The 17447-nt window shown below is 36.5% G+C and overlaps 1 protein-coding gene across 1 annotated transcript in view; it reads right to left on the bottom strand.

Moving 5' to 3' along the window:
* Positions 1–6057: 6057 nt before the first annotated feature.
* The window catches only part of LOC149778528 (uncharacterized), a 50821-nt gene continuing 39431 nt past the window's right edge, over positions 6058–17447 (bottom strand). The window contains exon 6 of the mRNA XM_089939402.1: positions 6058–15836. Within this exon, the coding sequence (XP_089795528.1) occupies positions 15678–15836 (159 nt within the window). The 3' untranslated portion in view covers positions 6058–15677. The remainder of the gene's footprint in view (positions 15837–17447) is intronic.

A 17447-nucleotide genomic window follows, 5' to 3' on the forward strand; every position in this document is an offset into this window, starting at 1 on the left:
TTAGTGTTAGGAGTGGTCAGCCTGGTTGTTGTTGTTATGGGGTTTAACGCCATTTTTCAGCACACGATAGGCTATGCATGGCAGCCTGTATTAATGGTGGAGGATGAACCACTGACCCACGAGAAGCTACTGGCAAGCTTTCTCACATACCCACATTGGCCGAATCCTAGACTTGAACCCACAAAGACAGAGGTGAGATGGCAGTGATCCGTAATGGAGAGCGCTTTAGACCACTTGGCCACTCGGGGCCCTGGTCAGCCTGGTGTCAAGATATTGGGACTAGGTGGGACATCATGTAACATGCAAGTGGCATGATGCCCCAGTGCTAGACATCACTATAAACTGCCACACTGCAGGCATTGTAGCAACATGACTGCAAAGTTGATAAAGCTACATTAAAAATCCAAACACACACATTATTCTAGTGCCTAAAACAGTTGTTCCATTATTGCACCAATGCAGATTGCCTGATATTCATTAGAGTAAACCTGTGTGTAATTATTATATGTTCATAATAATTTAATACTTTCAATATAACCAGACAAGATTTTCCAAAATTGTTTTGCCAACAAAACAAATTTTAATCTTTTAAAATTTGTTTATATAAAAAAATATTTTGAAAGAAAATATTTGTGGCAATTTTATGATATACAAGACTTTATAAAAAAGGACTGGTATCATACATACTTGCTTGAAAGTCAAATCCATCTAAACACTGCAGAGACCCAAATTTCCTGTCACATAATGTGCTGGCAGATGTGGCTCTGTACAGTTTCTTAGGGGTAATCAACAAAACAAACAACATAGACCCTGATCTGCATTATGCAAGAGAAAATCAAGGTCTATGTTGTTTGCAGTTGGACTTGACTTATGAGTACAGCTGGTAAATCATCAGGGTCAGGACCTTGAGAATAATCAATACAGTATCAAATCAATACATGAATGAAACCTAGAAAAAGGTATGAAGAAAACAGTATTAAATCAATACATGAATGAAACCTGGAAAAGGTATTAAGAAAACAGTATTAAATCAATACCTGAATGAAACCTGGAAAAAGGTATTAAGAAAACAGTATTAAATCAATACCTGAATGAAACCTGGAAAAAGGTATGAAGAAAACAGTATTAAATCAATACCTGAATGAAACCTGGAAAAACGTATTAAAAAAACAGTATTAAATCAATACCTGAATGAAACCTGGAAAAAGGTATGAAGAAAACAGTATTAAATCAATACATGAATGAAATATGGAAAAAAGTATGAAGAAAATGGTATTAAATCAATACATGAATGAAACCTGGAAAAAAGTATTCAGAAAACAATATTAAATCAATACCTGAATGAAACCTGGAAAAAGGTATGAAGAAAATGGTATTAAATCAATACATGAATGAAACCTGGAAAAAGGTATTTAGAAAACAGTATTAAATCAATACATGAATGAAGCCTGGAAAAAGGTATGAAGAAAACAGTATTAAATCAATACATGAATGAAACCTGGAAAAAAGGTATTAAGAAAACAATATTAAATCAATACATGAATGAAACCTGGAAAAAAGTATTCAGAAAACAGTATTAATACCTGAATGAAACCTGGGAAAAGGTATTTAGAAAACAGTATTAAATCAATACCTGAATGAAACCTGGAAAAAGGTATTAAGAAAACAGTATAATATCAATACATGAATTAAACCCAGAAACATGTATGAAGAAAACAGTATTAAATCGATACATGAATGAAACCTGGAAAAAGGTATGAAGAAAATGGTATTAAATCAATACATGAATGAAACCTGGAAAAACGTATGAAGAAAACAATATTAGATCGATACATGAATGAAACCTAGAAAAAAGGTATGAAGAAAACAGTATTAAATCAATACATGAATGAAACCTGGAAAATGGTATGAAGAAAACGGTATTAATACATGAATGAAACCTGGAAAAAGGTATGAAGAAAACTATTAAATCAATACGTAAATGAAACCTGGGAAAAGGTATTAAGAAAACAGTATTAAATCAATACCACCAGAGGATACAATAAGATTTTATTTTAAACCACTAGAGGATACAATAAGATTTAATTTTATACTTTTTCTTTATTTCATAGAAATTTTGAAAGATTATGAACTAAACTGTCTGCATACAAAATTCGGAAATTATACAACTTGGTTTGCTTTAATGCTTTAAACAGGAAATAAGTAATCCTTATAGACATATATTTCTATCATACGAATGACTATTTTGAGTGATGTTAATTATTTGTTTGCAAGCAAATGGGTCTGCTATGTGTTAATTTTGAAGTCCATCAAAGTTTGGGAATATTCTCTAAATTGGGGATGAACTATAATTCTGTAACCTGTACAATGATAAGATAGTTTGTCCACTAAATACCACAAAATATATAAATATTCCAAGAATGGGTACCATGTAAAGTGTAAGTAATGTTTGTTTATCTAAGGAAATATCACTGCTATATCTACATACTGATATGCAAATGCAGTATATAAAGGTAGTGACAATATAAAACAAAGGAGCAATTATCATAATATATTCAGACATATCAGTTATAAATGATACATTGGATCGATGCACAGTGTTTAAAATTTCTTCAAGCTATTACGAATTTATCATCTTTAGGACAAAGCATTGGTTTCCAAATGATACATAATTTCTGTCATTCAGTGGACTCCAAGGGGTGCATCAACAAAGTTTTCTCCTTTAAAGTGTTTAGTCTGCATGGAAGGAGATTAATGATAAATTCTGGAACCATTTTTACATCTTCCTTTATGCATTTTCATTTTCAGTGATGTCTGTTACCTATTTGGGAGTGTTGTGCATCTAGATTGAATATAGTTTAAAATGTTGGCCCTGTCTTGTCTTATACAGTGGAATTGTGTGTGTGATCATTTAGTTAATGTTAATTTAGCTTTCACTTTAATACATATTTCAATAAATATCCACCTGTTAAAGGCTATGTCACACTCGGCGTTAAGAGGTTAGTGCTAGGACTGGTTGGCCTGGTGTCAGGATAATGGAACTGGGTGGGACATAATGCATTGTCTTGACGAGTTTTGTAGTTGGTCAGTACCACTGACCTGCATAGCCCATGTATAGAGACTGTGAGACCAATGTTGTCAATTCAACACCATTAATTTTTTATTTACATGGCTGAAATACAATTCTAGTTCTCTGTGTGTGTGTGAAAATACACCCTTATTCAGAATAAAAAACTTGCTGAGCAAATAATTATACAGCAAACCATGTTCATGCCTTCATTAACTTTAAAAAAACATCCCACCTCCCCAATCCCTTGAAGTGATCACTTTTATCATAAGCACATATGTCCTACACTTTCTATCACTATTTGTCTTGTTCCATAGCATATATTTAGTTCCAATTAAAGCAGAATTCAAATATTTTAAATTTTTTAAAGTAATCTGTATTTTTTTCACAAAAGCAGTGTAGACAATAGTTTGTATATTTGAAATAAAGAACAGAACCATATGTAGATTGGGGCCCCGAGTGGTCTAAAGCGCTCTCCGTTACGGATCACTGCCATCTCACCTCTGTCTGCATGGGTTCAAGTCTCGGATTCAGCCAATGTGGGTATGTGAGAAAGCTTGCCAGTGGCTTCTCGTGGGTCGGTGGTTCTTTCTGGGGTTTTCCCGGGTTCTTCCTCCACCATTAATACTGGCACCATGTATAGCCTATCGTGTGCTGAAAAATGGCGTTAAACCCTACAACAACAAAAACAACAACATACGTAGATTATTTCAAGCTCATTTTCAAAGTGTTTGATGTCTTTTTAAAGAATATCATCAAGCTCTTATACAAGTCAATAGAAAATTTACACTTTTATAGAAAAGGATGTCTACTGATCATAAATTGTTCACTCCTTCAGCTGTTAATGATTCCATCCTATCATACTTTAATATTACACCATTGTAATTTTTGTGAAGGTTATAGAAGTATCCTCCTTATTTTGTTGGACAAGACCTTATTGTCCACATCAAAAAATGTCATCATTAAGTCATGAGACGTTTTGGTGTTTGGGTAAGTATTCCTGGCAAATATGCATTTTGTCACTACCAGTGGAGTGCTGTTTTCATATTAGGGCCCATGTGCTCAGGAGAATTGACTATTCCACATGTGTGTGTGATATAGATTTTTAACGTAGCTTTAACAATTTTTATGTCATATTGCTACAATGTCTGCAGTTTGACAGCTATTTCACAAGTAAAGTGAATAATAAAAACTGATTATTTTGGACTTGTGACATTTATTGTAGCAAGAGGCCCAATTGGACATGTAATCACTCACCTGCGTGACATATGTAAATTGGTCTAAATTAAAGCAGTGGACCAATAAATCTGGGTCAGCAGTTCTACCATTGAATGAATACAGTTGTCTAAAGGCTTCTCAAACCTTTGTATATTTGTTCAAATCTGAAATATTTGGCCTGGATGCTTTGTGTCAATGTTGGTCAGTTCTATTTAGCTGCTTTCTTCATGCATAAAATTTGGCAAATGTTTTTTCTACTTTTACTGCAGGCAAATCTGATGGCCAAACATCATCATTTGTTTAAATCTGAAAGGCATTCAAGCTTGGAAGCTGTCAGATTTGATCAGATCTTGTTAAGCAGCTTTAAGAAGTTTCTAAAAAAATAACTGGTCCCAGTCAAAGGATAGCAATAAAATGGTCCCTGTCAAATCAAGGGAGAGTGATAAAAGTGGGGCTTCTCAGTTTGTTTAAATTTCTTATCACTTGTAGTAGCTTTGAAACTTTTATCATTATCCTTAGACTAAATGGGATCACTTTAATCCGAGCAGAAAAAGTTTAATCTACATATGACAAGCTATAAATTCAATGAATATAATTATGTACAAAAACAGTGCATTTAATCCTCTAGTCTTTTGCTTCAAGCTTTCATATGTTGCATTTAAAGCTTTCGAAAACACCAGAATGCTATGCTGCAATTCAAAACACTTCGTACCAGTTGTAACCATAAATGTATTGCACACCAGTGGAGCATTAAGTACTGGATTACTTAGCCTGGATCTAAACTCAGTTTCATTTTTGCTGAGAATGCTGAAAAATCTCTCACAGTCAGCAAAAGAACGGTATAGAATCAATATTCCTTTCATAACTGGACAAAGAAGAGGAGATTTACATCTTCCAGTGCTTGGTTCTGTTAGCTGCAAAATAACATGCAACTGCTCATCAACTCTGTATGAAGTGTACCTTGTCAGGTAGAATTCTCCTTCCAGATGGTCCAAGGTAGATGAGGGTGGAAACAGAAAGGGATATCTCTTGACAAAGAATCTGACACTTTTAAACCTTTTCAACTCTTATTTTCATCAGCAATTGAAGCATTTAAAAGCATCTCCAAATGGGACTTTTGGGAACATGTAATCACAGGCTGTAACATAATACATTAATCTCTAACATTATCATAGAACACTTTCACAGCAAGAGTATAATTTTGTTCTTGGAATTCTCTTGTTTCTGCACCAATAATTAGATTTCATTATGTTTCTGGTTTACAATGTCATCATTAAAGTCTATATCAGTTAAAAGCTGATGTAATAATTTATGGCTTATTAAGCCTTATTAGCAAATCTGACAACTGGTCTGATGGAAGCTCGTGCATACTATGAATGCTAGGTTCTTCTTGCTGTAAGACAATATTTGCTGCTTCAAACAACGGAGTGGGACTCTTCAAAAACAAGCAATGAAGCTTTGTAACTGGATCATTCAGTTTTTTTTAAAAACCATCTCACACTTTGATTCTTCCAAAACAGTGAAAAGATTGTCTCTCTGTGAAATCTTAATATCCACTTTGCTAGTTACAAGAATGAGAAGATCATGTATGCTTCATGGCAACTATTGCTTTTGGTACTAATCTTATCTTGTGGAGACAGATAAATAAAACATATTAATAGTGTCATAAAAGCACACGGATAAGAGTAATCTTGTGCCATAGCTCTGTCAAAACCGTCTTTTCTAGAATATGATCTGTGGGATCAATGAAATGTTAATAAAAATGAGAAAACAATTTTTTATTGATTTATTTTCTCTGGAAGGTGGATATATTGAAAAACTGTAATCCAAATAAAAGGTGAGAAAAAGATGTAATTTAGTGAAACACTGCGTAATGATTAAACCAATATTATAATGGTTGGCATGCATGCATAATGACTACAGCTGTGGAGACTGTAGAACAAGAGAAAAGAAAACATCTATTTTTTAAAATTTAAATGTTGGGCGACACATGGGTAGCATGTGAAAGGAGTCAATAATATACATAAGGTGACAAAATGAGTTGTGAATATATGAATATATAAGTGATACTGAATACAAAGCACCTTTACAATACAAATAGAAAATGTGTGTGTATATATATTTGGCAGCATTCACAAAGTGCTTAGTTTTTCAATCTTTTGATTGGAATGTATATGGCTATAACAGTTAAGTAGCATATTCATACAAAAGAACAATACAGTATTATATAATCTTCAATATAATAACATAACAGAATCTTCTTTCTTTCATATCATAATAAGACACTTAAAATCCCAATTTTTCAGTAAGCTCTCTGCAAATCAACACCCACCATAGCCACCATGATCATGTTTGCCAACTTTACAACACTCATCTTCTTGCCACTGTGTTATGATATCAACATCCAAAATCCACTGACAAAATTATATTGCCCGTTCATCTGGAATGCCATTCCAATATTTGACTTAGTAAATACTGATGACCTGGATGTATCTCTATGCCATATAAATACGTCCTGGCCTGATGACCTGGACATATCAATGTTCCATACTTATATGTCCTGGCCTGTTGACCTGGACGTATCTCTATGCCATAATAATATGTCCTGGCCTAATTACCTGGACATATCTATGTGTCATGTGAATATATCCTGGCCTGATGACCTGGTTGTATCTCTATGCCATGATAATGTCCTGGCCTGATGACCTGGACGTATCTCTATGCCATGATAATATGTCCTGGCCTGATGACCTGGACGTATCTCTATGCCATGATAATATGTCCTGGTCTGATGACCTGGATGTATCTCTATGCCATGATAATATGTCCTGGCCTGATGACCTGGACGTATCTCTATGCCATGATAATATGTCCTGGCCTGATGATCTGGACGTATCTCTATGCCATATGAATATGTCCTGGCCTGATGACCTGGATGTATCTCTATACCATGATAATATGTCCTGGCCTGACGACCTGGACGTATCTCTATGCCATGATAATATGTCCTGGTCTGATGACCTGGGCATATCTATGTGCCATATGAATATGTCCTGGCCTGATGACCTGGACGTATCTCTATGCCATGATAATGTCCTGGCCTGATGACCTGGACGTATCTCTATGCCATGATAATATGTCCTGGCCTGATGACCTGGATGTATCTCTATGCCATGATAATATGTCCTGGCCTGATGACCTGGGCATATCTATGTGCCATATGAATATGTCCTGGCCTGATGACCTGGATGTATCTCTATGCCATGATAATATGTCCTGACCTGATGACCTGGACATATCTCTATCCCATGATAATGTCCTGGCCTGATGACCTGGGCATATCTATGTGCCATATGAATATGTCCTGACCTGATGACCTGGATGTATCTCTATGCCATGATAATATGTCCTGGCCTGATGACCTGGACGTATCTCTATGCCATGATAATATGTCCTGGCCTGATGATCTGGACGTATCTCTATGCCATATGAATATGTCCTGGCCTGATGACCTGGATGTATCTCTATACCATAATAATATATCCTGGCCTGATGACCTGGTTGTATCTCTATGCCATGATAATATGTCCTGGCCTGATGACCTGGACATATCTCTATGCCATGATAATATGTCCTGGTCTGATGACCTGGGCATATCTATGTGCCATATGAATATGTCCTGGCCTGATGACCTGGATGTATCTCTATGCCATGATAATGTCCTGGCCTGATGAACTGGACGTATCTCTATGCCATGATAATATGTCCTGGCCTGATGACCTGGATGTATCTCTATGCCATGATAATATGTCCTGGCCTGATGACCTGGGCATATCTATGTGCCATATGAATATGTCCTGGCCTGATGACCTGGATGTATCTCTATGCCATGATAATATGTCCTGACCTGATGACCTGGACGTATCTCTATCCCATGATAATGTCCTGACCTGATGACCTGGATGTATCTCTATGCCATGATAATATGTCCTGGCCTGATGACCTGGACATATATCTATGCCATGATAATATGTCCTGGCCTGATGACCTGGGCATATCTATGTGCCATATGAATATGTCCTGGCCTGATGACCTGGATGTATCTCTATGCCATGATAATATGTCCTGGCCTGATGACCTGGACGTATGTCTATGCCATGATAATATGTCCTGGCCTGATGATCTGGACGTATCTCTATGCCATATGAATATGTCCTGACCTGATGACCTGGATGTATCTCTATACCATAATAATATATCCTGGCCTGATGACCTGGTTGTATCTCTATGCCATGATAATGTCCTGGCCTGATGACCTGGACGTATCTCTATGCCATGATAATATGTCCTGGCCTGATGACCTGGACGTATCTCTATGCCATGATAATATGTCCTGGTCTGATGACCTGGATGTATCTCTATGCCATGATAATATGTCCTGGCCTGATGACCTGGACGTATCTCTATGCCATGATAATATGTTCTGGCCTGATGATCTGGATGTATCTCTATGCCATATGAATATGTCCTGGCCTGATGACCTGGATGTATCTCTATACCATGATAATATGTCCTGGCCTGATGACCTGGACGTATCTCTATGCCATGATAATATGTCCTGGTCTGATGACCTGGGCATATCTATGTGCCATATGAATATGTCCTGGCCTGATGACCTGGCTGTATCTCTATGCCATGACAATGTCCTGGCCTGATGACCTGGACGTATCTCTATGCCATGATAATATGTCCTAGCCTGATGACCTGGATGTATCTCTATGCCATGATAATACGTCCTGGCCTGATGACCTGGACATATATCTATGCCATGATAATATGTCCTGGCCTGATGACCTGGGCATATCTATGTGCCATATGAATATGTCCTGGCCTGATGACCTGGATGTATCTCTATGCCATAATAATATGTCCTGACCTGATGACCTGGACATATCTCTATCCCATGATAATGTCCTGGCCTGATGACCTGGACATATATCTATGCCATGATAATATGTCCTGGCCTGATGACCTGGACATATATCTATGCCATGATAATATGTCCTGGCCTGATGACCTGGGCATATCTATGTGCCATATGAATATGTCCTGGCCTGATGACCTGGATGTATCTCTATACCATGATAATATGTCCTGGCATGATGACCTGGACGTATCTCTATGCCATGATAATATGTCCTGGTCTGATGACCTGGGCATATCTATGTGCCATATGAATATGTCCTGGCCTGATGACCTGGATGTATCTCTATGCCATGACAATGTCCTGGCCTGATGACCTGGACGTATCTCTATGCCATGATAATATGTCCTAGCCTGATGACCTGGATGTATCTCTATGCCATGATAATACGTCCTGGCCTGATGACCTGGACATATATCTATGCCATGATAATATGTCCTGGCCTGATGACCTGGGCATATCTATGTGCCATATGAACATGTCCTGGCCTGATGACCTGGATGTATCTCTATGCCATGATAATATGTCCTGACCTGATGACCTGGACATATCTCTATCCCATGATAATGTCCTGGCCTGATGACCTGGACATATATCTATGCCATGATAATATGTCCTGGCCTGATGACCTGGACATATATCTATGCCATGATAATATGTCCTGGCCTGATGACCTGGACATATCTATGTGCCATATGAATATGTCCTGGCCTGATGACCTGGATGTATCTCTATGCCATGATAATATGTCCTGGCCTGATGACCTGGACGTATCTCTATGCCATGATAATATATCCTGGCCTGATGATCTGGACATATCTCTATGCCATATGAATATGTCCTGGCCTGATGACCTGGATGTGTCTCTATACCATGATAATATGTCCTGGCCTGATGACCTGGACGTATCTCTATGCCATGATAATATGTTCTGGCCTGATGACCTGGACGTATCTCTATGCCATGATAATATATCCTGGCCTGATGATCTGGACATATCTCTATGCCATATGAATATGTCCTGGCCTGATGACCTGGATGTATCTCTATACCATGATAATATGTCCTGGCCTGATGACCTGGACGTATCTCTATGCTATGATAATATGTCCTGGCCTGATGACCTGGACGTATCTCTATGCCATGATAATATGTCCTGGCCTGCTGACCTGGGCATATCTATGTGCCATATGAATCTGTCTCAATCTGACAACCTGGATGTATCTCTGTGCCATATCAAACTCATCCTTTCCACTGACTTCAAACAAAACATGTGGCTTGGTGTATAAATAAAACTGCATTTAATTTTCCAAATACTATAATCTGATTTGATTCACAATGCAGAAGTTGCAGTAGGGCTTACTGTGAATCTTTATTTGAAGTCTACAGTTGTTTATGATGAATAAAAAAAGCTGAATATTTTTTATTTCTTTTCCATGATAATGTAATGATTCCTGAAAAATGGCCCAGAATTAAGAAAATCTAGATTTTGATTTCTGACCAGTACACTGATATCTTGGTATCTCTGATTTCTGACCAGTACACTGATATCTTGGTATCTCTGATTAATATATATAATGCACTTTGCTACTACAGATTACAATGTAAAGGGAAGGCCCACTATCAAATCCAATACTACAAGAATAAGGATGCATATTATTAAAAGAGAAGCTTGCTATAATCAATATTTTTCCTGGAATTTAATTCCATTATTATTACAGTAGACCATTGTACAGATAAAAATGTTTTGTTTTTTTTAACTATATAGGATTTTAGTGATGAGACTGTGCCACAAATTTTGATGCATTTTTAAATATTGCTGTTTCATTGACAAAGCAAAGACAATGATGTTTGGTGAGAAAGTAAATGAATGATGGGCAAAAATTAATGTATAATTCCAATGGATGTTACTTCAGAGGAAATAAGTACTACAAATTCACTTATATCTGAGGTATTAATTTTCGTAGATCTCATGCTTGCTAAATTAAAAACAAGAATTTCAAGACCCTTAAAAATGGCATCCTTTCCAAGAAATATCAGGATCCCTTCTCAAAATTCCAAACAATATTAAATACCACAATCGAAACAATATTACCCTTTCCCAAGATCCAAAACTTTAAGTACCACGAAAAATGTCATTATTTGGCACACTTGTGAAAACTAAAAATAAATGAATTTACAGTACAATCACTAATGGTAATAAAGGACACATTATTCTCTTACATCTGTAATAGACTTGTAATATAACGTAATTATTATAAGGTATTGTTATCCATCTGGGTTGCACTTAAGACATTACGTATTCATAATATGGTAATAAAGATCCGACCACCCTCTTCCATCTGCGTTAAACATGAGTCATTGACAGGTCATTATATGCTTAAAAAGTCCCAATCATTCTCTTCTATCTGGGTTCCACATAAAAAGACCCTATCATTCTATTCCATCTGGGTTACACTTAAAAAGACCCCATCATTCTATTCCATCTGGGTTACACTTAAAAAGACCCCATCATTCTATTCCATCTGGGTTACACTTAAGACATAAGGTGGTCATTATATGATAATAAAGACCCCATCATTCTATTCCATCTAGGTTACGCTTAAGATACTAAATAATCATGATACAATCCTCATCTTCTTCCATCTGGGTTACAGAATTCCAAATAGGAAGAAGGTCCTTGAGTAACATATAAGCATAATATTGTGCAAAAAGCAAACAGACTAGTTTAAATATTAATGTATATGTGATGATTGCAAATTATTACAAGTATAAAAAATTTCATAAAAAGTTACTATGTGTATAAAAATATGACATCCTTCACTATAGCAGTTTGTTTTATAGAAAGTTCTGAGTATAAGTGCACTTTATAACAATGTTTATTGTTAGTGACAGTACATCATCAGAGTATTCGTTCAAAGTACTGTGTGTGTGTGTGTGGGTGTTTAGGAATTTTAATGTAGCTTTAAAAAAAATTGTCATATCGCTATGATGTCTGCAGTGTGGTGATTTGTAGTGATGTCATCATGCCACAACCATGTACCATCATGTCTCATCCAGTCACATTATCCTGACACCAGACTGACCAGTCCTAACACTAACCTCTTAATGCTGAGTGCAAAGCGAGGCAGCTGTTAGTACCATTTTTATAAGTCTTTGGTATGACTTGGCTGGGGTTCAAACCCATGACCTCCTGCATCCGAGGCAGATGCTATAACCACTAGGCCATCAAAGCAGTTGCCATTCAAAGTCCTCACCATGCACATTTACACTCATAATCAGCATGATTAACCAAATTAAATGCAATTTTGTATTTGCTTTTTTTGTATGAAGTTTGTACAATGGAAAACTGTAAATGCAATTTTATATTTACTTTTTCATGTGTTGTTCATACACTGAAAGCTGAAAATGCAATTTGTATTCACATTTAGGTGTGTTGTTCATACACCGGAAAGCTGAAAATGCAATTTGTATTCACATTTTGTTATGTTGTTCATACACTGGAAAAACATACTGCAACTCCACAGCAGCTTTTAAACCATCTGTCAACTCAACCAATCTGTGAAAACTGGATTTAGCCAAAAAGTACTTGGAGCACAATCAAGGCTTTATGGATCTGACAAAATCTGGAAGCTGTGCTCCTTCAGGAAGTCTGTCACAAGATTTATTTCATGTGCCATTGCACTGTCATGGAGACGATGGATACTTCAGACATACAGGTGGTTCAGCAGTATTCTAAAACTTTTCACAACACTTTTGTCTCATAAAAATGTCAAGTAACTACATCAAGCAATTTGTGGTCTCTGCTAGATTTCTCAGATCCAAACTTTATTTTCTTTTCAAATGGGTTTAAAAAAGTAAATCCGAAATCCAGGTTTCGTCACCTGTGACAATCTCATTCAAACCTATATGGCTACTCTTTTCATTTTTGGATAGTGTGTGTTTGGTAATTTCGAACAAAATCTGTTTTTGCACATCTGCTAGCATTATATGGGATCCATCTTACACACACATTTTTACGCTTCAAATCATTCTAAATACCCTGAAAGCAGCTGAATGGTCCATGACAGTAGAAAGACATTTGAATCATGTACCTTCATCAACTACCCGCTTCATATCAGCCACTTCCTGCTCCCCAATCATAGACAATGGTCTTTCCAGAACGTGAGTCATCTTTTTTTTAAACAATGACACCACCTCAAAATTTTAAGATATCACAGAGAATTGCTTAGAGAAATTTTATCAAGTGAGTCATGATGTCAGTTGGAGAGTACCTTAAGAGTGTCCAGATTTTACAGTGTGCTCTTTGCACAGCAGCATAATCATTCGCCTTTCCCAACAATTTTAAGTCATTGTGATTTACCTAAGTTATGTCACATGCATATATCGGCAGGCGTCCAGCATGATGCACAGGCAGCTGCAGATAAATTTATATATCACTGTTTTGTCTCTTGATCAGTATTAATTTATTCACAGGTTCAATAAAACAAAAAAGCAGTTACAAAATATTCTTAACTTTTCAAATACCCCTCATACAATGGCATACATAAATGACTAAAACTGACCAGAACGTATTATTCCCTATTGTACATGTTTTGATCTCTGCTTTTTATAATGCTTAAAACATCCGTCTATTGTTGCAAGCTGTCTACTATGCCATCACAAGAATTCAGGCTGTTGACTATCCCATCACAAGAATTCAAACTGTTCATTATACAATCATAATAATTCACACTGTCTACTATACCATCAAAAGAATTCAGGCTGTTGACTATCCCATCATAAGAATTCAAACTGTCAACTATACAATCATAACAATTCATGCTGTCTACAATGCCATCAAAAGAATCCAGGTCATTGACTATGCCATCAGAAGAATTCAAATTGTCAACTATACAATCATAAGAATTCAGGACGTCTACTATGCCATCAAAAGAATTCTGGCTGTTGACTATACCAGTATAAGAATTCAAATTGTCAACTATACAATCGTAACAATTCATGCTGTCTACAATGCCATCAAAAGAATCCAGGTCATTGACTATGCCATCACAAAAATTCAAATTGTCAACTATACAATCATAAGAATTCAGGACGTCTACTATGCCATCAAAAGAATTCAGGCTGTTGACTATACCAGTGTAAGAATTCAAACGGTCAATTATACAATCATAATAATTCACGCTGTCTACTATACCATCAAAAGAATTCATGTTGTTGACTATCCCATCATAAGAATTCAAATTGTCAACTATATAATCATAATAATTCATGCTGTCTAAGAAGCCATCAAAATAATTCAGGCTGTGAACTAAATGTCAACTATACAATCATAAGAATTCAGGCTTTCCAGGATACCATCAATAGAATTCAGGTTGTTGACTACACCATCATAAAAATTCAAACTGTCAACTATACAATCATAACAATTCATTGTCTACTATACCATCAAAAGAATTCAGGTTGTTGACTACACCATCAGATTTCAAACTGTCAACTATACAATCATAACAATTCATTCTGTCTACTATGCTATCAAAAGAATTCAGGCTGTTGACTATACCATCATAAGAATTCATGCTGTTAACTAAACAACCATAAGAATCCAGGCTGTCTCAAAACTCTATGTGTATAATAGTTTGTCATCATAGGGATCCAGGCTGCCTACTATGCCATCAAAATAACTCTGGTTGCATACTAGTATGTCATCATAAGAATTCAGACACTTAGCAGGTATATTCCATATAATTTTTGACAGTAAAAACTGTACAGATCTATAAAAAAACAACTGCTTGTACTTTCTTTCTGTTCTGTAAGGTAGCAATATACTAAGTTTCTCACATATTCATACATCCACGCTTTTTATGAAAATCAGTGTATCCATTGGGTTATGATGCTTCTAAACAACCATGCTTATGCCAGGCACTAATATAGACATAACAAAAAATATCAGCATTGGTTCTATTGCATTTTCAAGAATTAGCTGTATTACTAAGGGCATAATGGTCACCAGATCTGTCTAGACTGAAGAATCAATAATGCAAATAGAAACCCTCTTCTGTACTTCTCGATTTCACTATATCTATCTATTACTTGTCCATTCTTATATCTTTTCTTTTTCCACAACCGATGATACAGAGCAAAACTGGCATCATCACTGAATAAAACTGTACACAAAGTATACATAAAACAATGAACATGACAATGGGGACCTGAAACAGTACTTCAAAATCTCCAATGCACTAAGTCCTGGTGACTTCCAAACTTATAAAAATAATGGAAACCCTGCCTGACCATTGCTTTGTACATGGTAGTATTTTTTCTTCTTCATTTTGTTCATATACATCCTTTCTTTAAATACATGTTTATCTTGTTTACAAGTTCAGTTTTGAACATCCGTCAGTATTTTTACTCTTGCTTGGTTCTCTTCTTGTTGGAATAGATTGCAAGTGCCGCAATTATTGACCACAGTGAAGTTCCCATCATTCCAAAGCAGGCATGCCAAACTGACCAGTCAGGGGAGGTAAACTGTGTATAAATTTGAGCTGTCAGGATCAGACTGTTTTGCTGAAAGAAAAATACTTAAAGCATTATTTTCTTTTTATTTACCTTAAAGTTCAGTAAAAGTCCTGAAAGAAAGTCTTTCCCCCCAAAATGTAATATCAAAATAGCCTGTGAGGTTAAAGATACAATATTACTGGGCAATCGCAATAGCTTGGTCTTATCCAAGATAGGGATCCCAAGTGACCGAGTGGTCTAGGCCACTTTCCTCCATAGATCACTGACATCTCACCTCTGTCTGCATGGGTTTGAGTCTCAGACTCGGCCTATGTGAGTGCATGAGAAAGCACGGCAGTAGCTTCTCGTAGGTCAGTGTTCTTCCACTAGATGTACTGGCCACTATGTATAGCCTATCATGTGCTGAAAAATGGCATTCAACCCACGAAAACAACTTTTTCAAGTCATAGAAGAACTCCAGTGAATGAGCAGTGGTTTGTGGTTAGCAGCAAGTCCAGGACCAGTTGTGTTTGGTTAATGGCAAGTCCTGGACTAGTGGTTCCTGCTTAGAAGCAAGCCATGGATTTATTGTTGCACATCCTAAAACTATAATGAGTTGTTATAAAGCTGCATTTATCTACTAAGTAATGTGCATCTACATTTCATTATGCATCATGCTGTTGTTGTTGTTGGGTTTAACGCCATTTTTCAGCACACAATAGGCTATGCATGGCGGCCAGTATTAATGGTGGAGGAAGAACCCAGGAAAACCCTGGAAAGAACCACCGACCCACAAGAAGCTACTGGCAAGCTTTCTCACATACCCACACTGGCTGAATCCGAGACTCGAACCGGCACAGACAGAGGTGAGATGGCAGTGATCCATAACTGAGAGTGCTTTAGACCACTCTGTCACTCGGGGACCCCATTAGTCACCATGATTTGTTCAAATAATGTTGATTCTAAACCTTTGTCATTGTTACTGCAATCATGACCTTTTACCATACCTCAGTTTTTCAATGCAGTTCTGTTATTTACTGTCAGTAGTTGGTTAACTATAGATTTGGAAGGACCAAACTTGAATAGATTCATGAGTCATTCACCTGCTATCTTATGTTTCTGTGACTGCTTGGTGTCAATTGAGCCATGTTAGAAAATTATAGCAGACCTTTATTCAAATATCACAATCCTGTGATGTGTTTAAGTGCTGTTTTAGAACTGGTCAATGGTGCATTCATTCAACACATGATGCTGTTGAATAGTGATCACTTTATCAGACCTCTGAAAGTCTAAGCCATACAATTAATGGATGGAGTCCTCATGAATGCCATAGTCCTAAACTAATTCATTAACTGATGAACATGGATAGGAAAAGGCTTTCTTCAGGAAATCCAGTCCATTACACTTGTCATGGCCATGCAGATAATAAATTCATAATGCTGTGACAGATAATGTCTAAATACAAAAAATGCATATTCCTAAGATATTTTGCCTCAAATTAACTGGACTACAGACTAGAAAAAATGGCAGGTCTACATTGGAATTCATCTGGTTCCATATCTCAGACCACAACAGTTTTCGATGTGAATAATAACTCTATTCAAGTAAACTGTAAACATTATCATTGATTTCCTATCCATGTACAAATTTAAATAAGTGATCAAATCCCATTCATATTAT

This window comes from Sinohyriopsis cumingii, chromosome 17 (assembly GCF_028554795.1).
Source record: "Sinohyriopsis cumingii isolate HCF-2022 chromosome 17, ASM2855479v2, whole genome shotgun sequence".
Lineage (NCBI taxonomy): Eukaryota > Metazoa > Mollusca > Bivalvia > Unionida > Unionidae > Sinohyriopsis > Sinohyriopsis cumingii.